Source organism: Ovis canadensis, chromosome 1, assembly GCF_042477335.2.
Source record: "Ovis canadensis isolate MfBH-ARS-UI-01 breed Bighorn chromosome 1, ARS-UI_OviCan_v2, whole genome shotgun sequence".
Classification (NCBI taxonomy): Eukaryota; Metazoa; Chordata; class Mammalia; order Artiodactyla; family Bovidae; genus Ovis; species Ovis canadensis.
The window spans coordinates 35,337,082-35,362,013 of NC_091245.1; the positions used below are offsets into that span (position 1 = coordinate 35,337,082).

The window sequence follows — 24,932 nt, forward strand, 5'->3', positions numbered from 1 at the left end:
TTTATACCTACAGTTAAATATGTGCGTTAGTATGAACCTTGTTAAAGCTCCATTTGGAGATTATGAGATAACATAGGTGAAAACACATTAAAATCTACCAGTATGTATGGAACTCTAAGAAACTACTTTTGTTGTTTTTCATTCGCTATGTCCAATTCCTTGCGACCCCATGAACTGCTGCATGCCAGGCTCCTCTGTCCTTCACCATCTCCCAGAGTTTGCTCAAATTCATGACCACTGAGTTGGTGATGCTATCTAACCATGAAACTGCTATTATCTGTAATATTTTGATTGTTATACTGTTCCAGTGCCATTACAAACTCACGGGCAAGGCTTCATAATAATAGTCCTTTGAAACTTTCACTAAATGCACTTGAATGAAATCCAAGTCTCAAATTGCTTAAATGAGTTCCACTCCTTTCTGAATAGTGTTGTCGTGCTGCTTCAGGATGTGAGATAATGTTATTGTGACCTGGCAGCTTTAACAACGCTAACAAGGCCAAAGAGGCCTTTATCTAGGATGATAAAAAAAAAAAACAACAGCAAGCAACGTTTTAAAATAACCACTTGAGATATCATTGGAATAATGCCACATACTTGAGTCTAAAGAAGAAAAATTATTTGAAGAAGGAGTGCACTCATATATTACACATATTGCCTTTTACTAAAGTATTTAAAGCATGAGAAGCAGTCAGACTATAATGACATGCATCACATACAGTGGGCTTAAATAAAAGGCTCTCAGGATGTCTGCGATTAAACATAAAAGCCACTTTCTCAGTAGGGCATTTCCATATTAGAGGTCTTGAAGAACTGTTGGTTAATTTACTGGTCGTATTACACCAGGCATAGCAAATAGGTTTCAACTCCGCTGTCAATATTAATTGATGGGTAGTGGCTGCTAGGAATACTTTATTGGAAAAGGCTGTGATAATAAAGCCAACTCTACCACAAAGTTAACAGATATGTGTGTTTGAGAATGGAGGTCAACGTTAGCAGTCCCTATATAGTGATGGTCTGTATTAGGGGAAAGGCTAGTCAAGCACAGATCTCCAAGGTTATTCACATACTAGCTACTCATTTATTCATTTGTTTATCCTTCACCTCTTCAAAAAAGATATGTAATATAAAAACATTTTAAAAAGCAAGGCAAAAGGTAGGTAAGGCCACTGAGATACGCAAGCCACAAAATCCTGCACAATTAGCAATGGGGGCTTAATATTTGATTGAATTTCCTAACAACCAAATTAAATATGAAAGTCATAATCATTTAAAAGGCTCACATTGTCAAAAATATAAGGCTGGTCGTGTAAGTAAAGTGTAAGGACAGAAGGACAAACATTTTAGTATAAAGAAATAGAAGTGGCACTAGAAGGCATAATTTAAATTTTAGGTCTTCCACTTAGTCCTGGGAGAGGAAATGGCAACCCGCTCCAGTATTCTTGCCTGGAGAATCCCATGGACAGAGGAGCCTGGCAGGCTACCTAAGGTCCATAATGGTTGCAGAGTCGGACACGATTGAAGCGATGTAGCATGCACACACACAGGCTGCCACTTAGTAGCCATGTGACCTTCAGCAAGTTATTTAAACTTGACTGCCTCAGTGTCTTCATTTGTAAACTTTGGATAATAATGCTGCTTCCTCAATTATTCTGAAGTTAAACTGTGAAGTGAGCATATTCTTTATCTTCCCTTTGGTCACCTAGATCCATTCCCCTCACTTCTCTGCCCTGCAGGCTGCATCGCCTGGGCTCCCTTTGCCCTCAGGCTTCCTATTCCATTCAACCAACAAGGAGAAACCTCTCCCCACCTCTTCATTGCCGAGAGTCTTCTGGTAGCTGGTCCCTTTATAACTGTACCTCCTGATGGGCAGCTACCTTCCAGACCGTCAACTCTCACCAGGCTCCAAGACTGTGGCCTCCCCTTCCTTCTTTAGGCCAAAAGAGGTGACACCTACTTGACATTGCTATCACAGGGTATCTCGGGATCACCTGTTGGTTTCCCCAACTCCATTCATATTTCTGTAAGCAGTCCCTTCATTAAATTCTCACCAGAACCCAATGTGAGCATATCTTCTATTTCTGGTCAGGGCCCTGACTGAATAGAGTTGATTTTTGAGCAGCAACTATAGGCCAACCATAGACCAGTCAATATTTATAGCAGATATTCAATAAATGCTGATAAATCTGAAGTAAGGGGTATGAGAAGGATAAAGGAGAACAGATTTCACACACAAGAAGTTGAGGCATAGGACTCTGATCCTTTCCATCCGATGACCTCCTTTCCCCAGTATGGAATGTCAGCAGAAGAAAGAAGAATAAGCAGGATTAATCAGGCTGTTTAACCTGCACACCCACAACAAAATGCCAGCATTTATGAAGATGTAAACTATTGTACTAGGTTTCAGAAAAATTTCAAAAAGAAATGATGCAGCAGAAAGCAAGTATGTGAATTTTCTTTGTGCCATTTCACATACCTGGGGGTGGGATAGGGGTGAGTGGACATAAACATAATTAATGGAATGCCTAGTGTGCTCATGCACTTTTCGATTTGGGAATGATTTATAATTTTCCGAGGATGTACAATCAGAAAGGATGTACTTTGTCTCCTTTTCAAATTAAAGATACTTTAAGAATCACAAACAAGAGAGACCATAACAAGAACTCATGAAGAGTGTTCCAGCACAGTGTCAACAAAAGGTTTGTGACCACACAGCAAATTCTGCTGTTGTCCCTAGAAAACACAACAGGCACATAATTTCAAGTGCTTCCCTTTCTGAAATATCCTACATGTTACTCCCATCAGGAGAGACTCTCATCCTCAGGATCTCTTTATAGAAAGAGATCTATTTTTTTTTTTTCTCTGTTGATGCACGTTTTAACAGGAGGGCAGAGATGTCTTAGATCTTTTGCCCAAAAGCTGTCCCTATAACCAAACAGACAGACCTTGTACAAAACAACCACAGGATAGGGGAGAACTCACAAAGACAAAGATGCATAAAGTGAAATGCTTTGCTTTTCTTTTTGCCATTTTCATCCTGTTTTGGTTTTTAACATGTGCAAATCGTTCTGTTGCTGTAAAACTTATTAAATGAAGTAAAAGAGCAAAGACCAAAAATGTAATAATGAAGTGAAGTTTTAATCCTTTACAGTTTTTTTGGCATCATCAGCTTGATTACATTTGATATACACTGAAGGGTTTTGAATTTCAGACGGAACTTTCTTAAAACTGTTCATGCGTCCCAGATGTGACCTAGTTTCGTTCTGGGAAATGGATGCTGAGTGTAGCACAGGCAAGTCAAACAGGCATGGCTATTTTAGGAGCCATTAATGTAGTATATTTACAGGAACCAAATATGTGATTCCAGCTGGCCAGTGAAAACCTTCATTGAGCGTGTACTATATACTGAGCTGCTGCTGCTGCTGCTAAATCGCTTCAGTTGTGTCCGACTGTGCGACCCCATAGACGGCAGCCCACCAGGCTCCCCTGTCCATAGGATTCTCCAGAAAGAACACTGGAGTGGGTTGCCATGTCCTTCTCCGATGCATGAAAGTGAAAAGTGAAAGTGAAGTTGTTTAGTTGTGTCCGACTCTTCGTGACGCCATGGATTGCAGCCTACTGGGCTCCTCTGTCCATGGGATTTTCCAGGCAAGAGTACTGGAGTGGGGTGCCATTGCCTTCTCTAGTATGCTGAGCACAAACCTGTAAACACAAAGGACCAGTCCTGATCTTGAGGAGCTCAGAAACCAGGCAACGAACATGTCACACTGTAAAAGAAAATACATGTAAAAAATAAAGCTAATGGGTAAAATGTGCAGTTATTAGAAGCTGGAAAAAGGTAGGAAAATGCTCCCAAATCTGTAAACAATTTTTTTTTTGTCTTAGAAGAGTTAAGGGGATGCTTCACAGAGGAGGTGGAATCGTGCAAATTCTAAAGTTTTAATTCCAGCTGGGAAATTCTCTTCAGTTAAGTCATGACCTATTTATGGACAAATGAATTTATGGTCCACTTGGATGGATGAGAAAACAAATGCAAAATGCCTAGGTAAATGCTTCCTCTCTCCTCCTGTATTTTCTTAATCGAACTGAAATTCATGTAACAACACCCTGTTCATCATTTTAAATTATACAGTTCAGTGGTGTTTAGTACATTCACAATGTTTTTCAAGCATTATCACTATCTAATTCTAGAATATCCTCATCAGCCTACAAGGAAAGGCTGTGCCCACTGAGAAGTCGCTAGTCATTCCCCTCCCCCTCCAGCACCTGGCAACCACTAATCTTCTATCTGTTCCTAAGGATTTGCCTGTTCCAGACATTTCTTATGAATATAATCACAGCATATGTGGCCTTTTGTGTCTGCCTTCTTTCACTTACCATAATGTTGTCAAGGTTCATCCAAACATTAAAGTGATTTGGTACTTCATTTCTTTTTATGGCTGAATAACACTTCATTGTACACAAAATACCGTGTTTTGTCTAACCATTCATCTGTGGGTAGATACTGGGTCATTACTACCTTTTGCCTATTGTGTATAGTGTTGGTATCAACATTCACATACAAGTTTTTATTTAAACACCTGTTTTCAATTTTTCTGCAGGATACATACCTAGGAGTGGAATTGCTGGGTCACATGCTAATGAGACAATTAACTTTTTGAGGAATGACTAAGCTGCGTTTGTGGATGTACCATTTTACATTATTATCAGCAATGTATGAGTGTTCTAATTTCTTCACACCTCATTGATGCTTGTTATTTTCTGTTTTGTTTTGTTTTGGCTTGGTTTTGCTTGAAGCCATCCCAGTGGGAGTAAAGTGGCATCTCACTGTGGTTTTCATTTGTGTTTTCCTACTGACTGATGATTTTGAGCAACTTTATATGGGCTTATTGACCATTAAAATTTCTTTTTTAGAAAAAGTGTCTGTTCAGGTCATTTGTCCATTTAAAAATTGGTTTGATCTTTTTGTTGTTGTATGGCAAGTTATTTATGTATTCTGCATACAAGTCTCTTAACAAATAGATGATATGCAAACATTTTCTCTCATACTATAGTTGTCTTTATTTAAAGGATAGTGTCCTTTGATGAACAAAAGTGCTGTTTTAAATTTTTATAAAGTCTAAATTATCTACTTTTTTCCTTTTGTTGCTTGTGCTTTAGGTATCATGTTTAAGAAACTATTGCCTAATCCAAAGTCATGAAGATTTACAACTATGTTTCTTTCCTAGAGCTGTAGAACTTTAGAGCTCACATTTAGGCCTTTTGATTAATTTTGAATTATTTTTTTGTATATGGTAGAAGTAGATATCTAAGTTCATTCTTTTGTGTGGATATCCAGTTGTCCTGTTGTAGCCACGTGTTCCAGAAAACAAGCTCACTCAGAAGGACAATGCAGACAGTGGAGTGCAGTTTATTACACCAGTGGGTCCAACGCAGAGTCTCTTCTTAGTCAAGGACCCTGACCAGTTTTTGTGAAAACCTTATATATACCAAAATCACTGCAGATGGTGACTGCAGCCATGAAATTAAAAGACGCTTACTCCTCGGAAGAAAAGTTCTGACCAACCTAGATAGCATATTGAAAAGCAGAGACATTACTTTGCCGACTAAGGTCCGCCTAGTCAAAGCTATGGTTTTTGCAGTGGTCGTGTATGGATGCGAGAGTTGGGCTGTGAAGGAAGCCCAACACTGAAGAATTGATGGTTTTGAACTGTGGTGTTGGAGAAGACTCTTGAGAGTCCCTTGGACTGCAAGGAGATCCAACCAGTCCATTCTGAAGGAGATCAGCCCTGGGTGTTCTTCGGAAGGAATGATGCTAAAGCTGAAACTCCAGTACTTTGGCCACCTCCTGCGAAGAGTTGATTCACTGGAAAAGACTCTGATGCTGGGAGGGATTGGGGCAGGAGGAAAAGGGGACGACAGAGGATGAGATGGCTGGATGGCATCACCAACTTGATGGACGTGAGTTTGAGTAAACTCCGGAGATGGTGATGGACAGGGAGGCCTGGTGTGCTGTGATTGATGGGGTCACAAAGAGTCGGACACGACTGAGCGACTGAACTGAACTATATACCCTTAGGGTACGTGCTCAAACCTACCTCCCCAAATTCTCTGAAACTAGTCTGAACAAAGGGAAAGAAAGATACAATCAAAGTTAACCCAAGACTCATGCCTTTAGCCTAGGTAGTTAACAGTGGACAATTATCAATAGGTCTGTGGTCATACCCCAATAAACATAATAGAATGTATGATTCTATTCAGTTATACAGATAATTAAGGTATTCTTTTAGGCCAGGGAGAGTCTTGGTACGAGCCCTGAGGCTCTTCCTTCTGGGGGCCTGGTTTTCTAGTTGGTATGTCGTTTCCATAGATACTGGGCATATATCTCAAAGTCCACAGTCTGGCCGAAGATGGAGTCCTGCTTTCAAGATGGAGCCCGTTCTGTCTGCTTCCTCCTTCAGTCCCAGGACTGTAAGTTGAAAAGGCTATTCTTTCTCCCATTGAATGTTCTTGGTATCTTATAGATATTTGGGTTTACTTCTGGATTCTGAATTATATTCCATTGATCTGTATGTCAGTCCTTACTTCAGCACAACAGTGTTTTGGTTACTGTAGCTTAGCAGTAAGTTTTGAAATAGAGAAATATGAAGAATTTTGTCCTTTTTCAAGATTTTGGATATTTGGCATCCTTTGCAATTACATGTGACTTTTATAATCAGCTTGTCCATTATTCAAAAAGGCAGCTGGAATTTTGATAGAGATTACACTGAATCTGTACATCAACTTGAGGAATGTGAATGTTAGTTGCTCAGTCATGTCCAGCGCTTTGTAACCCCACGGACTGTAACCCTCCAGGCTCCTCTCTCCATTGAATTCTCCAGACAAGAATACTGGAGTGGGTAGCCATTCCCTTCTCCAGAGGATCTTCCTAACCCAGGGATCAAACTTAGGTCTCCTGCATTGCAGGCGGATTCTTTACCATCTGAACCAGGAAGGAATATTGCCTCTTAACTATATTAGGTCTTCCAATCTATGAATGTGGGATGCCCTTCCATTTATTTAGGTCTTCTTCAATTTCTTTGAGCAATATTTTGTTGTCTTTAGTGTATGAGTCTTATACCTCCTTAGTTATACTAAGTTATTTTATTCATTTTGATCTTTAATGGAATCTTTTTTCTATTTCATTTATCTCTACTCAAATTTTCATTCTTTCTTTCTGTTTGCTTTGGATTTAGTTTGGTAGTTTGGATTTTTCTTTTCTAGTTTCTTAGAAGTTTAGATTATTGATAATAAGGTTTTTCTTTTCTTTTTTTTTTTTTGAATGTAAGCATTTTAGAACCACAAATTTTCTTCTATTGGAAGAGGAAACAAAACAGGTTCTATCTTGAAAGTAGGACTCCGTCTTGGGCCAGACTGTGGACTTTGAGCTATATTCCCAGTATCTAAGAAAACGACATACCAACTGGAAAACCAGGCCCCCAGAAGGAAGAGCCCAGGGCTCCTACCTAGACTCTCCCTGGCCTAAAAGAATACCCTAATTATCTGTGTAACTGAATAGAATCATATATTCTATTATGCTTATTGAGGTATGACCACAGGCCTATTGATAATTGTCTACTGTTAACTACCTAGGCTTAAGGCATATGAATCACAGGTTAACTTTGATTGTATCTTTCTTTTTCCTTTGTTCAGACTAGTCTCAGGGAATTTGGGGAGGGCGTTTGTGCACATACACTTAGGATATATAAGGTTTTCCCAAAAACTGGTTTGGGTCCTTGGCTAAGAGGAGACTCTGCCTGGAGCCCGCTGGTATAATAAACTGCACTCCACTATCTGCACTGTCCTTCTGAGTGAGTTTGTTTCCTGGAACGTGTGGCTACAACACTACCAACTACTTTAACTGCATCCCAATAGTTTTGGTGTGTTATGTTTTCTTTTTCATTCATCTCACAGTATTTTCTAATTTCTTGTGATTTCATTTTTGACCCATTGGTTAGTGTGTTGTTTAATTTCCATATATTTGTGAATTTGACACTTCTCCTGTTTGTTATCTTCCTCCCTTATTCCCTTCTTTCCTTTGCACCTTTCTTTCTTTTTCTTCTATCTATCTTTTAAGAAGGACTTTTTGTGTGTTAACGCTAAACATCTATCTACTCTGTTAATAAACTTTAAGTGCACAATACAGTACTATTATAGGTTAACTATAGGCAGAGTGTTGTACAGCAGATCTCTAGAAGTTTTTCAGGTGGCAACACTGAAACTTTATACCTGTTCAACTGTGCCGTCCCATTTTCCCCTCCCTCCAGCCCCTGGCAGCCATCATTGTATTCTCTGTTTCTATGAGGTCGGCAGTTTTAAATACCTCGTCCAGCTGAAATCAGGCAGTATTTATCCCCTGTGACTAGGTTGTTTCACTTAGCATAGTGTCCTCTAGGTTTATCTATACTGTCACATATGGCAGGATTTCCTTCTTTTTTAAGGTTGAACAATATTCCATTGTATGCATATATCACATTTTCTTTCATCTGTTGTTGGATATTTAGGTTGTTTCTATATCTTGGTTATTGTCAATAATGCAAAGAACTTTGGAATGCATATATCTTGTGGAGATCCTGAATCCAGTTTATTTTGATATATGGTCCCCTGGTAAGTCTAATTTTAATTTTTTAAAGAAACTCTATACTGTTTTCCATAGAGGCTCACCCTTTTATATATCTTACATCTACCAAAAGTGTACAAGAATTCCAATTTCTCCACCTCCTTACTAACACTCATTACCTTTGAAATATATTTATAATAGCTATCCTAACAAGTGTGCTGCTGCTAAGTCACTTCAGTCGTGTCCGACTCTGTGCAACCCCATAGACAGCAGCCCACGAGGCTCCCTGTCCCTGGGATTCTCCAGGCAAGAACACTGGAGTGGCTTGCCATTTCCTTCTCCAATGCATGCAAGTGAAAAGTGAAAGTGAAGTCGCTCAGTCGTGTCCAACCCTCAGCGACCCCATGGACTGCAGCCCACCAGGCTCCTCTGTCCATGGGATTTTCCAGGCAAGAGTACTGAAGTGTGAGTGATATCTAATTGTGACTTTGATTTGCATTTCCCTGGTGATTAATGATGCTGAGCATCTTTTCATATGCCTATTAACCAGTTGCCTATCTTTGGAGAAATGTTTATTCAAGTTCCTTGCCCATTTCTTAATCTTTTTTTTTTTTTGGCTGTTGAGTTGTAGCAGTTCCTTGTATATTTTGGATACTAATCTCTTATCAGATACATGGTTTTAAAATATTTTTCCTTCTCTATATTCTATCTTTTCATCCTGTTTCCTTCACTGTGCAGAAGATTTTTAGTGTGGTTACATCTGTATTTTTGCTTTTGTTGCTTGTGCTTTTGGTGTGTTATGCAAGAATCATTGCCAAACCCAATGTCATGAGCGTTTCTCCTGTGTTTTCTTCTAGGACTTCTACACTAATTTCTCATTTTGTTCCATTGTGGTCAGGAAACATGTTTTGTATGTTATTGGTCTTTTTAAATGTATTGAAATGTATTTTGTGGCCTAATATATGGTCTTTCCTGGAGAATGTTCCACAAGCTCTTTCTGCTGTTGTTGGGTGTTCTGTTCTGTATATGTCTCTTAGCTCTAGTTGGCTTATAACGTTGTTCAAGTCTTCTGTTTCCTTGCTGATTTCTGTGTAGTTATTCCATCCATCACTGAAAGTGGGGTATATATGTGTTCTACTATTACTGTTTGGTGCTTTAATTGTTAGTTTTTGCTTCATATATTTTGTGGCTCGATTTATGTGTTTATACTTAATATGTCTTCTTAATGGATTGATCTTTTTATCACTATGCAATGGCCTTTTATCTTTTATAATAATTTTTCTCAAACTCTATTTTGTCTGATATTAATATAGACAATCCACTTGTGTTTTGATTAGTGTTTGCATGGAATATTTTTTCATATCTCTAAATTTTCAACCTTGCTTACCTTTGAATGTAAGGTGAATCTCATAGATAGCATATGATTGGATCATGTTTTTAGAAAACATTTTGCCTTTTTTTTTTTTTGAAGTTTCAATTTCATTTTCCTTCAATGTAATTACAGATAGGGGAGGATTTCTATTTTGCATAGGTTCTCTACATGTCTTATATCTTTTCTTGTTCCTCAACTCCATGACTGCCTTGTTTCATGTTCAATATGTATTTTTTAGTGAACCATTTTGGTTCCTTTCTCTTTTTTTCTACACATTTTAAAGTTATTTCTTAGTGGTTTCCCTAGAGATTGCAAGTAGCATTTTGATTCATAACAGTCTAGTTTGAATTAGTGTCAATTAAGCTTCAATTATGTAGAAAATGTTTGTTCCTATACAATTTGATCCTCCCTTTATGTTATTGTCACGTTACCTTTTATGCATTGTATACCCATCAACATAGACTTACAATAATTATTTTATAGGAAAAACAAGGAGTTACAAAGTAAAAATACATTAATACTGACTTTTTAACCTATGTAGTTATCATTATTGCTCACCCTCTTTTTTCTTCTTTCCTTTCTCCCTCCCCTCTTCATTTGTTCCATTTTCCTTTGTCTCTTCTTCCCTTGTTTCTTACTTCATTTCTAAAACATTGGTTGAAAAAACGAAAGTTGTATTTCATTATTATTTTAAATTGGTACATAATACTGTCCTTGGTAATTAATCATTTCCCTTGTCTTTGACACTCACATGCTGTGTTATAAAATTTATTTGTTCCTTTTCATATGCAAGTTCAGCATCCCCAACTAGATGGCCAGCATAGTAAGAGTAGATACTTTGCCTTATAGTTCTCCACATTTTCAGTGTCAAAGAAAATGTTCAGAGATCAAATTGCCAACATCCATTGGATCATAGAAAAAGCAGTTGAATTCCATCAAAACATCTACTTTAGGCTTCATTGACTATGCTGACGCCTTTGACTGTGTGGATGACAACAAACTGTGGAAAATTCTTAAGGAGATGGGAATATCAGACCATCTTACCTGCCTCCTGAGAAATCTGTATGCAGGTCAAGAAGCAACAGTTAGAACCTGACATGGAACAACGGACTGGTTTCAAATTGGGAAAGGAGTATATCAAGGCTATATATTGTCATCCTGCTTATTTACCTTATATGCAGAGTACATTATGCAAAATGCTGGACTGGATGAAGCACAAGCTGGAATCAAAATTGCCAGGAGAAATATTAATAACCTCAGATATGCAGATGACACCACCCTTATTGCAGAAAGTGAAGAGGAAACAAAGAGCCTCTTGATGAAAGTGGAAGAGCAGAGTGAAAAAGCTGGCTTAAAAATCAACATTCAAAAAACTAAGATCATGGCATCCAATTCCATCACTTCATGACAAATAAATGGGGAAATAATGGAAACAGTGATGGACTTTATTTTCTTGAGCTCCAAAATCACTGCAGATGTTGACTGCAGTCATGAAATTCAAAGATGCTTGCTCCTTGGAAGAAAAGCTATAACAAATCTAGACAGCATATTATAAAGTGGAAACATTACTTTGCCAACAAAAGTCTGTCTAGTCAAGGCTATGGTTTTTCCAGTAGTCATGTATGGATGTGAGAAGTGAAGTGAAGTGAAGTCACTCAGTCGTGTCCGACTCTTTGTGACCCCGTGGACTGTAGCCTACCAAGCTCCTCTGTCCATGGGATTCTCCAGACAAAAATACTGGAGTGGGTTGCCATTTCCTTCTCCAGGGGATCTTCCTGACCCAGGGATTGAACCTGGGTTTCCTGCATTGGAGGAAGACTCTTTAACCTCTGAGCCACCAGGGAAGCTCATGGATGTGAGAGCTGGACCATAAAAAAAGCTGAGCACCGAAGAATGGATGCTTTTGAACTGTGGTGTTGGAGAAGATTCTTGAGAGTCCCTTGGACTGCAAGGAGATCCAACCAGTCCATCCTAAAGGAAATCAGTCCTGAATGTTCACTGGAAGGACTGATGCTGAAGCTGAAACTCCAATACTTTGGCCACCTGATGTGAAGAACTGACTCATTGGAAAAGACCCTGATGCTGGGAAAGATTGAAGGCAGGAGGAGAAGGGGACAACTAGGATGAAATGGTTGGATGGCATCACCGACTCAATGGACGTGAGTTTGAACAAGCTCCAGGAATTGGTGAAGGACAGGCAAGCCTGGTGCTGTCGGTGGGGTGTCAAAGGGCCGGACACAACTGAGCGACTGAACTGAGCTGAACTGAATAGAAGACACTTACTGCATGGTTATTGATGTCCTAGGTATTCTGCCTCCTTTCTTCAGGCAAGGAAGCTATTATCCCCATTTACAGTGAGAAAACTGTGAACTAAGAGAATTCGGGAGTTGACCAATGTATTAATAAGAAGGGAAGACAAGCATGTTCTTGCGGGCTTTGTTCCTAACCTTGTTTTTCAGGTAACTTGCCTCAGTTCTCTCTTACAAGCCTTCAACAAGCTTTCCCACCACTAGACAAACTTCTGGCAACAGTCAGGACTTGGAATAAATAATCCAACTGAGAAACATTCAATTTGAGATGCCTATCTGTTCTTTTTGAATCAACAATGAAAGCAAATGAAATCGAATTGTTGCCCACAGACTTCCTGAGCACCGGAAAAACGTCTGAACCTTATTCTCAACTGAAGGACAGTATTTGTGAGGGTGGCTATGCATGCAAGTCACAACAAACCACTTCAAGTGAAACAGGGTAAGCAGCTGGACCATAAATTACTCTGCTTCAAACCTGAAGTAGGCGAAACTTGTCTTTTTAGCTCATCAACCTCCTTGCTTGCCTTGGGGAACAACTTAGGGTAATAGAAGGCACAGACGAGGCTTTTCCGGCCAAGCAAAAAGGGTTTTTAGTTCTAGACTATCTGTTATACATATTACAACTTTGAGGAAGTTACTTCCTCTTTTGTAAAAATAAGGATTGTTGTAAGGATTAATTTAAATAGTTTACACAAAGGTTCCCAGAATAGAAGTAATTGCTATTAGCTTTCCTTCTATCCGTGAACCTGTTTCACCTCTCCACCGCCCACAACCTCCTCCCTCCCTTGTCTGGTGTCCTCATTCTCTCTGTTTCCAATTTCATAAAATATACAAGCTGATAAATACTTTCACCCTGACATGTAAATGACTATTATGCTCCATATTTTAGTTTTTACAGGGATGTATTATTTCAACACAGAAAAATCGAATGTCAAAAGAACAAAATTATAATTAAGAAATGTAACCCACTTTGGTCACAGAAATTCAGCCCTACTAAATACCATTCCCCATAAAATGGAGCCAGGGTTTCTGTGAGAAATGACTGATGTCAAGATAGGGGCAGGAAAGTACAAAGGGAACTTGGAACTTCTTGTGTAGAGAAGTGCATAAAAACAGAAGAGGTATGCAGAAAGGACACAGAAGCCAACTTGAAGGGGCTCCTACTAGCTGAACTTGGGACAGTTTGATGACTAAAAATTAGTGACGAGAATTAATTGTGTCATATTGAATGAAAACACATTTATGAGTCCATATTTATACTTTAAAAAGTTAAAAGTGGTTGTGGAGATAAGAGGAAAGGTCATTTCTAACAAAACAGTGTCAGCTAACAGATGTAAAAAGAATGATGGAAATGGAAAAGCACCACTTTGTGACCACCATGATAGTAATCAGTTCAGGCAATAACTAATAATAGATGCTAAAAGCACTGGGTGACAAACTTTTGGGGAACCATATATTCACACAGTGTTAAGTTACTAAGTAATTACAATGGAAAAAAAAATCTTTACAATGGACAAATCTGGTGGATACTATCTAAATTATAAAATTTAACTTCTCCCATAATCAGATGATCCAATGTCACATTCCTTCCAATGTGACACACTCACTGAGTTCATATATAATCTCTGCCAAAAATGGTTAAACCAACTCTTGTCGTGAAGAGACAACCTGACAAATGTTACTAGACTGGGCCGTTCAAAAATGTTGTTGTCATGAAATCACACACATACACATGCACACAGGCTAGGGTGCTGACCTAGATTAAAGGAGACCAAAGCAACTTGGAGACGCAGGAGACGTGGATTCAGTTCCTGGGTGGGGAAGATCTCTTGGAGGAGGAAATGGCAACCCACTCCTGTATTCTTGTCTAGGAAATCCCATGGACAGAGGCGCCTCATGGGCTACAGTCCCTGGGGTCAATGAGGATTCCAGAGGAAGAAAAATAATTAAGGACAACTGAGCAACTTCACTTTCACTTTTCACTTTCATGCATTGGAGAAGGAAATGGCAACCCATTCCAGTGTTCTTTCCTGGAGAATCCCAGGGATGGGGGAGCCTGGTAGGCTGCCATCTATGGGGTCGCACAGAGTCAGACACAACTGAAGCGACTTAGCAGCAGCAGCAGCAGCAGCAGCAGCAGCAGCAGCAGCAGCAGCAGCAGCAGGTACATTTAAAGAGGGATTGTTGGTTGAATGGCTTCCCGGGTGGCAGAATCCACCTACCAATGCAGGAGCCTCAGGATCTGTGGGTTCTATCCCTGGATGGGGAAGATCCCCTGGAGGAGGAAATGGCAACCCACACCAGTATTCTTGCCTGGAAAGTTACATGGACAGAGGAACCTGGTGGGTTACTGTCAACGGGGTTGCAGAGAGCAATCGAGCACATATGATTGAATAGTAATATTGTATTAATGTTAAATTTCCCAAATGTGATGGTTATAGGTGGTTATGTAAGTGTGTGTGTTAGTTGCTCAGTGTCTGACTCATTGCCACCCAGTGGACTGTAGCCTGCCAGGCTCCTCTGTCCATGGGATCTTCCAGGCAAGAATACTGAAGTGGGTGGCCATTTCCTTCTCCAGGCGGTCTTCCCAACCCAGAGATCAAACCAGGGTCTCCCACATTGCAGGCAGATTCTTTATCATCTGAGCTACCAGGGAAGCCAGCCAGGTTATGTAACGATTGTAGGTTGAATGGCTTCCCAGTCAACCTAATAAGAATAATCATTCTTATTATTTGATGATTTAAGGAGAAAGGGTAATTATTTTGATTACTATTGAAATATACATACAGAGAGAATGAACATGGTGACTATAATCAATAAAAACAATTTTAACATAAAAAATACACCCCCAATAGTAGACCAGTTATTCAGACCAAATAGCCTACTTAATTATTGCTGAGAAAAATCATGCAATGTTTATAAGAAAAATAATATTTTAAATAATAAGTCAGACTCATCTTCAGATAAAAAATGTCAAAAGCTTGATCCATTCAAGGTCTCTCAGTCACGTGTATAGTCACTAGCCTTCAGTCAGCAGACTCTCTAAAAGCAACAATTAATTTCACTCGCCTGGATATGATGGCTTCACTTGCTTCACAGTGTTTAACAAAGAATCTTGACCGCCTGAAGACATATTTCAGAAGGAAGGGACAATACAAAAACAATAATGACTGAAGAACTGTATGTGCTATATTTTACTCTGGAATGGTTATCTTAAAAAAAAAATCAGTTCTAACCACAAACCACACACAAACATCAAAGAACACAAGGAAATTTTTGGAGATGGTGGCTAGGTTTAGAACCTTGATTGCGTTGATGGCATGATGGGTATATGCAGATATTCAAACTGATCAATAAGCATATGTTAAATGTGTATAAATGTTTGTATATCAATTACACTATAATAAAGCTTAAAAAACAGTGTTGATATCCCCTAGTAGAAGTCTCCTCTTCACATTTGGAAAGAGATTTTCTGACCTATGCAGCTTATTCATGATCAGTTTCTTCATCTGCAAAAGACTAAAAGTGTTACCTACCATGTTAGTTTGTTAAAGATATTAATAAATGACTTGGCAAAGATGAAGCACTTTGAATAGTGCTTAGCACCTAATAACTATGCCATAAATTTTAGCTGCTATTACTATTGTTGCTGTTGTAGGTCTTTATAGCCTCAGGACTAGATCTCTTCTTGGTTACCAATCATGTTCATACTAAACACTATACAAGCATGAAGCCCCGTACTTTCATGAAATGTGTAGCTTCTCTCTTTACTGTATAAGAATAAGCCCTGATCAGTTTTTAAATTTATGTTTGTTTTATTTTTAGGCAATCTGGAAAATATTCCCAAGTCACATTACAGAGTATTTGTTTATTTGGTTAAATCATTTCAAAAATTTTATTAACCTTACTTGGACTTCTAGGTATTTCATATAGTTGCTCATATTAACAAAGCCATCACACATCTTTCCCAGCCTTTCTGTCTTTATTTTTACAGCCTGACTTGTTATGGCTCTTGATTAGATAACCCACCCTCTTCTTCTGTCCTTAATTTCCAGATAAATTTCTTCCTTCTAGCATTTTGGTACTTTAAGTAACAGTATTTAACACATGGAGAGTGAACAGGTATATCTCCTCAGGCAAAAATCACTTTCCTATTTTCAATTGATATACATGTGGAGGTTTCAGAGTACCATGTTTAGGCATAATGGTTTCAAATATAGGTTTTTCAAGCTATAAAAAGATATAAGCAGTATTTCTAACACAGTGATCCCTGTCATCCTTAGAAACCATACTTTTATTATTTCTGTGAACCTTGTCTCATGAATGTGATTTTATTCACTTTCCATTTGTATGGTGTAAACTAAAGAACTTATTTTTAAAATATTAATCTTCAATACCCTTGAAGACAATAAGAGGTACCTTGGATAGTTATACTGTAAAGTCAGATTTTGCTTGCTTTTTAGAGACAAACATCTGTGGATTAAGTGATTAGCCACTGTGTGTCTGTTTAGATTTTATTTTAAAAATCTGCTTACATGGATTAGAAGGATTTTTGTATAGAAGAAACAGGTCACCAACAGTATGAGGAATGGGGATCAGCTCTTCTAACAGAGTGTAAAATGATGACATATCTTGTGACTTACTTAGGGAACCTGAGCCAGAAAGCAGACTTGTATGTTTAAAGTGATGCTTTAGGTTGGTTACATTATTATCAATACATTTTACTAAATATTTATTTTTGTTACCTGTTCCTTTCAGGTTTTTGAAATGTAGTTTTTGAAATATATACATTGCTATTAAATTTTTTCTCATCTTTGTTCCTTGTGTGTGTTAGTCGCTCAATCATGTCTGAGTCTTTGTGGATCTATGGACTATAGCCTGCCAGGCTTTTCTGTCCATGGAATTCTCCAGGCAAGAGTACTGGAGTGGGTTGTCATTTCCTCCTCCAGGGGATCTTCCCAGTCCAGGGACTAAACCCAAGTCTCCTGCATTAAAAGCAGATTCTTTACCACTGTGCCACCTTAGGGCAAGATAAAATAATCAGGTTCAGCTTTATTTGACTTAGCTTTGGAGTGTATTTAAATATGCTTAGTAAATAAATGGTGATATTCATTTTCACTCAATAAGTGACAAATTGATCATTCGTTCTCATCAGTTTAAAATACTTGATAATATCATCCTACATTGTGATTTATCTTTTGTAACTTTTATTTCCCCAGGCACCCCAGTTTTAAATTCTCCAAGGCAGTATTTGTTTAGTTATTTGACACCAAGTCTCTATATGAAATTATAACTGTTTCTATACTCTCTTTCCATTTTGGCGCCTTCTCAGTGCAAGAACGAAGGATGCCAGAGTTCTTCCTCTGGGACCATTTTAACTTTGTGGTTATGATACTATTGCTCCAGTTGGGGCTACTTGTCCAGGCTTTTCTGAACCAGGCTTTACCATTCTGAGTGATGGCACCCCCGCCTCCATCTACATGATTATGGGCCTGACTACTGTTCAGAGGATTCTGTGATGTGATGTCCAGATCCCAACCTGGGGGAGTGCTGTTCATAGCCAGCCATCAGCCATTGTAAACTGCCTGGGCTGCCATGCCACCTTTCCAGGATAGCCCACATCCAAGGACTATGGAGGCATACGGATTAAACCCCTTTCATTCAAACTCAGAAAACTCAGAAGCATCATCCCAGCTTCAGAGCTCCACAGGTGTTGGTTGGGACTATCAACAGGACTCCATCTCAGCCTTCTTTCTCCCTCTACTCACTTCTGCTTCCTTTCCTTCCCTTCCACGGCTGTTATTCCCAAGAGCACTTCTTTTTTAAAGTAATAGATTAATTAATTTACTTATTGCCTGTACTGGGTAATATTGCAGCTCATGGGTTCTTTGTTGCTGTGCATGGACTTTCTCCAGTTGTGGAGAGCAGAGGCTATTCTCTAGTTGTGGTGCATGGTTTTCTCATTGTGGTGGCTTCTCTTGGTGCAGAGTGCAGGCTTTAGAACACACGGACTAAGTAGTTATACTGTATGGGCTTAGTTGCTCCAAGGTTCCTGGACTAGGGATCAAATCCCTGTCCCCTGCAGGCAGAGCGCTTCTTAGCAAACCTCCTGAATGCTAATCTGCATCTCAGAATCACTTCGTGCAATTTTTTTCTTATAATATAAATTTAAAATCTTTTGTATTGTATCTGTATATTCATCAGTGACAGAGACGCCTTCACTCTTGATTTGAACATGAACATGAACTTCATCACTGAAATCTTAGAATAATCTCTTTTGGGGTAGCTCAACAGGTTAGTAATCATATTGATTTTAAATACTGAAATAAAATGCACTTAAAAGCAGTTTGCCCCAGTAGCAATATTTTCAGTATCATGTAAGCCTCCAAATGATCATTATTTTCGTGGCCAAGGTGAAGTATTCCCTTTCATACCCAGTGGGAAGTAGTCCTCATCCCTGATCCATTTTCTCCAGTTTCTTTCTCAATAGTCACCAGGTCTGAAAATACCTGTGGGGATGACCCTCACTGCGTGCTCAAGTCAATTCTGTCCAAGGTTGTCTCATCAAAAAGCCCACTTGTGGTTAGTGTTTGGGGTTGGTCTTGCAGTCTTGCTTTCTTAAAGCCAGTACAGTATTTAATAGAGCTAGGCACTTGCACTAACTCTGATCACAGGCCTAACAACAAGATGTTGTTTTAAAATGTAGATTTTCATCATCATTTCTCTTCCCTGGGAGTCTACCTAGGGCTTGTAAACCCCCTTTCCCAGGGTGTGGACACTCTTATTCCAAAGTATCTCCCAGATTCTACAAATTGTCACAATCTAGAAATGTCTCCTGTTGTATTCAGCTGATTATAGATCTAGATGCTGATTGGATGTCGGATCTTGTGTGTAGGGGCCCAATAATCTGCTTCAGGAATGGATGCTTTGCTGGGGAGGTCCACTGGGTTGTTTGCTGCTGATATGGCCACTCTGCTAGAATGGCTGTTCTTTCTGAATGTCTAGATTTGTGCCTGTCCAGGCCAGGGTTTTCTTCTATCTGGTGTCCACCCTCACCCATTCAGTGTTATATACATATCAGCAGGGAAAATCTTAGACTTCTCCATTTTTTCACTCCATAACTTGTATGGGCAAGGCACAGATACCTCTATCAGTAGAGCCATCTACAGTTCTTTTTAAGGTACCTAGTTAGGGCTTTTCTCCTTTTATCACATATCCATCCACTTAGAGGCCAATTTAGAGCTTAAAAATCTAATCCCGATCTCATCTTTCTCTTTTAGAATTTTTGGTTTTATTTTTAAAAAGTAATATTAGTTCATTTTGGTAAGAGAGGAAATTTTAAAAATTAATAATCACTGTGAATAACCTGTACCAAAATTTTAATGTATCTTCTTTCACTGTTTTTATAATGACTGCAAACACACACACACACCCCTTAAGACATACATGCAGTGTAAATAATAGTTGTGCTAAAATAGATTTAGCAACTATCATGAGCTAGGAGTTCTGTTAGGCATTTTATATGCATTTGGTATTCACAGCAACCATATGAGTTTACATGGAGGGAATTGCTGGTTTTGTTTTTGTCTGCAGGCATCCATATCCCCTACTCTATCCACATGGGGCAACCATTGCATGATTTCACCTTGGGTTTACAGTCCTGGTAGGGCAGCCATTCTAGGTACTTTATCTTCTGGCAAAGGATTGGACAAATATGTCATGATAGACCCACTAGATGCTCTTTCTCCAACCTGAATCTTGAATAGAATAACTCAAAAAGACTTGAAACCATTTTTATCATATTCATCTGGGTGGCATTCTCCTGAAAAGACTTGTTATAATTTTTGCAGCCTAGATCTGATGAGCTGCTCTGAGACCTGCCCTTTCCCATGTGGAGTTCTTTAGATTTTTTTCTCTGAATCCATGAGATTTTGTACCTTTGCAATAACATTTTAATAGTTAGCAGGTTAAATTTCACTCACTTATCACCAAAAAACCCTAATCAATGTAGAAATGCACAGTAGTATATAAGTATTATTCGAGTTTACAGAGATTGAAATTGGAGATTACTGAAATTAAGTGACTTGCCCAAGATCATCCAGGTAATAAGTCATATCAGGTATCTAGAACACTAAAGTTTGAACTTCATTTTTTTTTTTTAATTTATTGACATATAGTTGATTTATAGTGTTGTTAGTTTCAGGACACAGCCAAGTGAATCAGTTACACATATACATATATCCACTCTTTTAGAGTCTTTTCCCATATAACCTTTACAAAGTATTGAGTAGAGTTCCCTATGCTTTACAGCAGGTTCTTATTAGTTATCTGTTTTACATATAGTAGTGTGGCAATGGCACCCCACTCCAGTACTCTTGCCTGGAAAACCCCATGGACGGAGGAGCCTGGTGGGCTGCAGTCCATGGGATTGCTGAGAGTCGGACACGACTGAGCAACTTCACTTTCACTTTTCACTTTCCTGCATTGGAGAAGGAAATGGCAACCCACCCCGGTGTTCTTGTCTCGAGAATCCCAGGGACGGTGGAGCCTGATGGGCTGCCATCTATGGGGTTGCACAGAGTCGGACACGACTGAAGCGACTTAGCAGCAGCAGCAGCAGCAGTGTGTATATGTCAATCTCAATCTCCCAATTTACTGCCCCCACTTATTCCCTGGTAACCATAAATTTGTTTTCTACATGTGTCTCTACTTCTGTTTTATAAATAAGTTCATTTGTATCCTATTGTTTTTAGATTCCACATATAATGATGTTTATCTTTCTGCATCTAACTTACTTCACTCAGTATGATAGTCTCTAGGTCCATCCATGTTGTTGAAAATAGCATTATTTCATGCTTTTTATGGCTGAGTAATATTCCATTGTATGTATATACCACATCTTTTTTATCCATTCCTCTGTTGATGGACATTAGGTTGCTTCCATGTCCTGGCTATTGTAAACAGTGCTGCAATGAACATCAGGGTGCATGAAGCTTTTCAACTTATGGTTTTCTCCCAGTATATGCCCAGGAGTGGGATTGCTAGGTCATAGGCATAATTTTAATCAACTCTCAAACTCTCTCTGTTCAAACACCTAGGGGTGGGGTGTGTGTATGTGTGTTTGTTTGCATTCTTATATATATTCTTCCACAGTTGAGATCTAGCCATATTCAAAATTTTAATTATTTTCAGTTCTTTAGTTTGTTTAATGATAAAAATCACTGTAGAAAATTTCAAAATTATTGTCAAGTACAAACAGGTAAAACTTACCAATTATTCCAAAACCTGGATATTATCATTATATTACTATTCATCTCTCTCTCTCTCTCTCAAGAGAGCTACACTGTATGTACAGATTTGTATCATCACTTTTTAATTTTAATATTATTTTGTAAGCATTTTCCTGAGCAATTAAACTTCTTTCAAAATATTTTAAGAGCTACTATATATTTTATTGTATGGATATATCATAATGTAGTTAATCATTCGTCTTTCAGATATTTAATGGCTGTTTCTATTTTCTGCTTTGATAAATAGCACTGCAATCAACAACTTTGTTGGCATCTGATTATTTTCTTAGAATAGATTCTGGAAGTAAAATTGACTTAAAGGCTTGAACATTTTGAAGATTCTTGATATCCTCAAAAACTTTTCAGAAGAGTGTATCAATTTATACTTCCATTGCTAGTGCTTAAAAGTTGGTTTTATTCAATTCTCCAAATAATGAGTGCTGACTTTTAGAAATGAATGCCAACAGTTGGAAAATAACAGCCTACATTGTATTAGGCATTTCTTTTAACATCTTTTTATCCTGGCCCAATGTAATGGAAGATAATCTTATAATTAAAAACAGAAAAAATTTTCTAAAATGCTTGTTCCAGTTGTATACGAAAATGCACTTTACTCTTTCCAACATTATTTTGTATTCTTTTATTTCAAAGATTCATGTTTTATACTTTTCTAACTTTTCAAATTTGAAATATTTCTTTAAATTCACAATCATGTCCTCACATGTTAATATTTTCCTATAGAATCTAGTATCATGAAGAGAACTGGGCATCTATTCTCTGCTTGTATAGATCCCAGAAAGATAACTCAATTGCCCCTCAGTTGCCCCTTCTTAAATATTTCCAGTAGTCACTAATGTGGCTCTTAGTGACATGTTCTTATACACTTCAAAGCATATATGATTGTAGTAACTCATATTTGCAAAAGAGTTTTTCATTCATAAAAATCTTCCACATCCAGTATCATTTTTGCCCTTATGAGGTACCCAGGGGAGGTTAGTGTCATTCTCATCATTTTAGGAAGGTGGAGGTTAGGTTCCACAGGAGAAAGCTGTCAACATTGCCAGTGAAGAGTAAAATCAAGACCCAGACCAGGTCTTTCTTCAGTTCCTAGATCTTTTACTTTTCATTAACTCATATTGTGGAGACCGACAATAACTAGTGTTGCCAGTGTACAGAAGTATAAAATAACTCCACATAGTGTAAGAACGTCCTGGAATAATGTTAAGGGACTCAACAGCAAATGCATGTACTCTATTTTTAGAATGAGACTGATTTAAATTGGGGGGCTTTTAATTGCAGTGATCAGTTTTAAACATTCCATGTCGAAACATAAAAATGCAATGATGTAAATGAGCCAGCTGCATTTTTACACAGAGCGTGAACTGATGAGTTTATGAATGAGTGATGAAAATCAAGCGAGAGTAATAATATTCTGCTGCTGGGGCTGCTCAGTCGCTTCAGTCGCGTCCGACTCTGTGCGACCCCATAGACGGCAGCCCACCAAGCTCCGCCGTCCGTGAGATTCTCGAGGCAAGAACACTGGAGTGGGTTGCCATTTCCTTCTCCAAGGCATGAAAATGAAAAGTGAGAGTGAAGTCGCTCAGTCGCGTCCGACTCTCAGCGACCCCATGGACTGCAGCCTACCAGGCTCCTCCGTCCATGGGATATTCTAGCCCAATTCAATAGCCTAAGCTATATATCAGTCAGTACCTTAGTTTCCAATTTTACACCTCCCCCTCCTCCAGGAACATTTTGAGAAAAGACAGGTTTTTCAACCGCTCTAGAAACATAACAAGCATTGTACATTGATATCTTTAATATTTTTTTGAAAAGTAAAAGATTATTTCATTTTTCATTTTCCTACCTGAAAATGGCTTTCCCTTTTGCCTCATTTAAAATAAAATTGTCCATGGTTTTGTGATCTTGTGAGAGCTTATTTGATTTAAGCAGCTTTATAGTATTCACTCCGGGAGCTGGTGATGCTGAGATTCATGGGGTCGCAAAGAGTCGGACACGACTGAGCGACTGAACTGAACTGAATAGTATTTTACCCCATAGGAAAAAATTTCTTTCCCATATCTGCAAATTAAAACATCCATTTCTAATGAGCGCCTAGAACATTAGCTTTCCCTCTCTGGATGGTTTTTATTCACTGGTAGGATCTCTCTCTGAAGACGCTGTGGAAGCAGTCTGTCGGGCTCCACAGGTGTAGCCAGGAGCTACCCTACTCGCAAGGAGGCGGGAAGATGCCTGGAGTTTCTCCTACACATTCCTAGGCCCCCGTGGCCACTTCTGCCCTTAGGGCTACGCGATCGTCGGCCACATTAACTCCCCATCGCGCACGCGCATTCATTGCCCCCCGCCCTAACTGCACCTGCCAGGTCACAAACCCCTTCCCACCGGCTCCAGCTCTCACTAGAAGGCTCAGTCTTGTCTCACGTTGATTGGTCAAAGCCCAAGAGGGTGCGTCCAATCAGCAATCCCTCTTGCTCAACCAATTCCCGCTCTTCCCGCCCCCTCCCCGCCCCACCCGTCCCGCTCAGGCACCTATCTTCTTTGTGACTGGTGCGCGCCCAGGTCACTCAGTGCGGCAGGCAGAGGTGTGCCGGAGTGGGAAGGAGGGGCGGGAGAAGGGCGGGGAGGGGAGAGGGGAGGGGAGGGGAGGGGGCGGGGCTCAGGTGCCGTGCGGCGCAGTCCGGGCCAGAAGCGGGTGGGGGCGAACTGCGGAGCGGGGCGGGGGCAGCGGCGAGGAGGGCGTTACGCCGGCGACGTCGGCCGCGCGAGGCTTCGCGCGTGAGCGGCGAGGGCACTGGGCCTGGCTACCGAGCTTTCCTGGTGGGCGAGCAGGTCCTCGACGCCGGCTCCTGGGGGAGCGCGGGGAGGCGGGAGGTGTCGGTGTCAGCGGTGTAGTCGACGGCGGTCCTGGCCATGGAAGAGACGCAGCCGCTTCCGCAGTCCGAGCTGCCGCTGTGCGACAGCCTCATCATCTGGGTGAGTGCGAGGGGGCGAAGGGGGCCGAGGGGCCGCGGCGAGTTCCTGGGGCGGGGTGGGGGGGGGCGGTGCCTGGTTCTCCCAGGCTAGCCTGCGGAGGAGCGAGGGTCACCTGCGCCCCGGACACTCCGCGAATTGCCCTCCGCGTCTCCAGTCGCCCTTGACCTCGAGAGTGCCACCTGCGGGTCGCGGGGCAGGTGTGCGTAGGTGAGTGAGTGTGCGTACGTGCGTTTCTGTCTTCGAGGGCGGGAGGGGGAAGGGTAAAAGGAGCTGGGATGGGGGTGGGCGAGCGGGAAGGAGGACACTTGTCTTACCGCCCTGATCATGCTCCTGACAGCTGTGGCGGGAGGCTAGCGCCCATCCGTTTACTC

The 24,932-nt window shown here is 39.9% G+C and overlaps 1 protein-coding gene across 1 annotated transcript in view; it reads left to right on the forward strand.

Annotated features, from left to right (window-relative positions):
• Positions 1-24,209: 24,209 nt before the first annotated feature.
• HOOK1 (hook microtubule tethering protein 1) overlaps positions 24,210-24,932 on the forward strand; it is a 73,831-nt gene continuing 73,108 nt past the window's right edge. Inside the window, exon 1 of the mRNA XM_069592925.1 lies at positions 24,210-24,561. Coding sequence (XP_069449026.1) covers positions 24,499-24,561 — 63 coding nt within the window. The 5' untranslated portion in view covers positions 24,210-24,498. The remainder of the gene's footprint in view (positions 24,562-24,932) is intronic.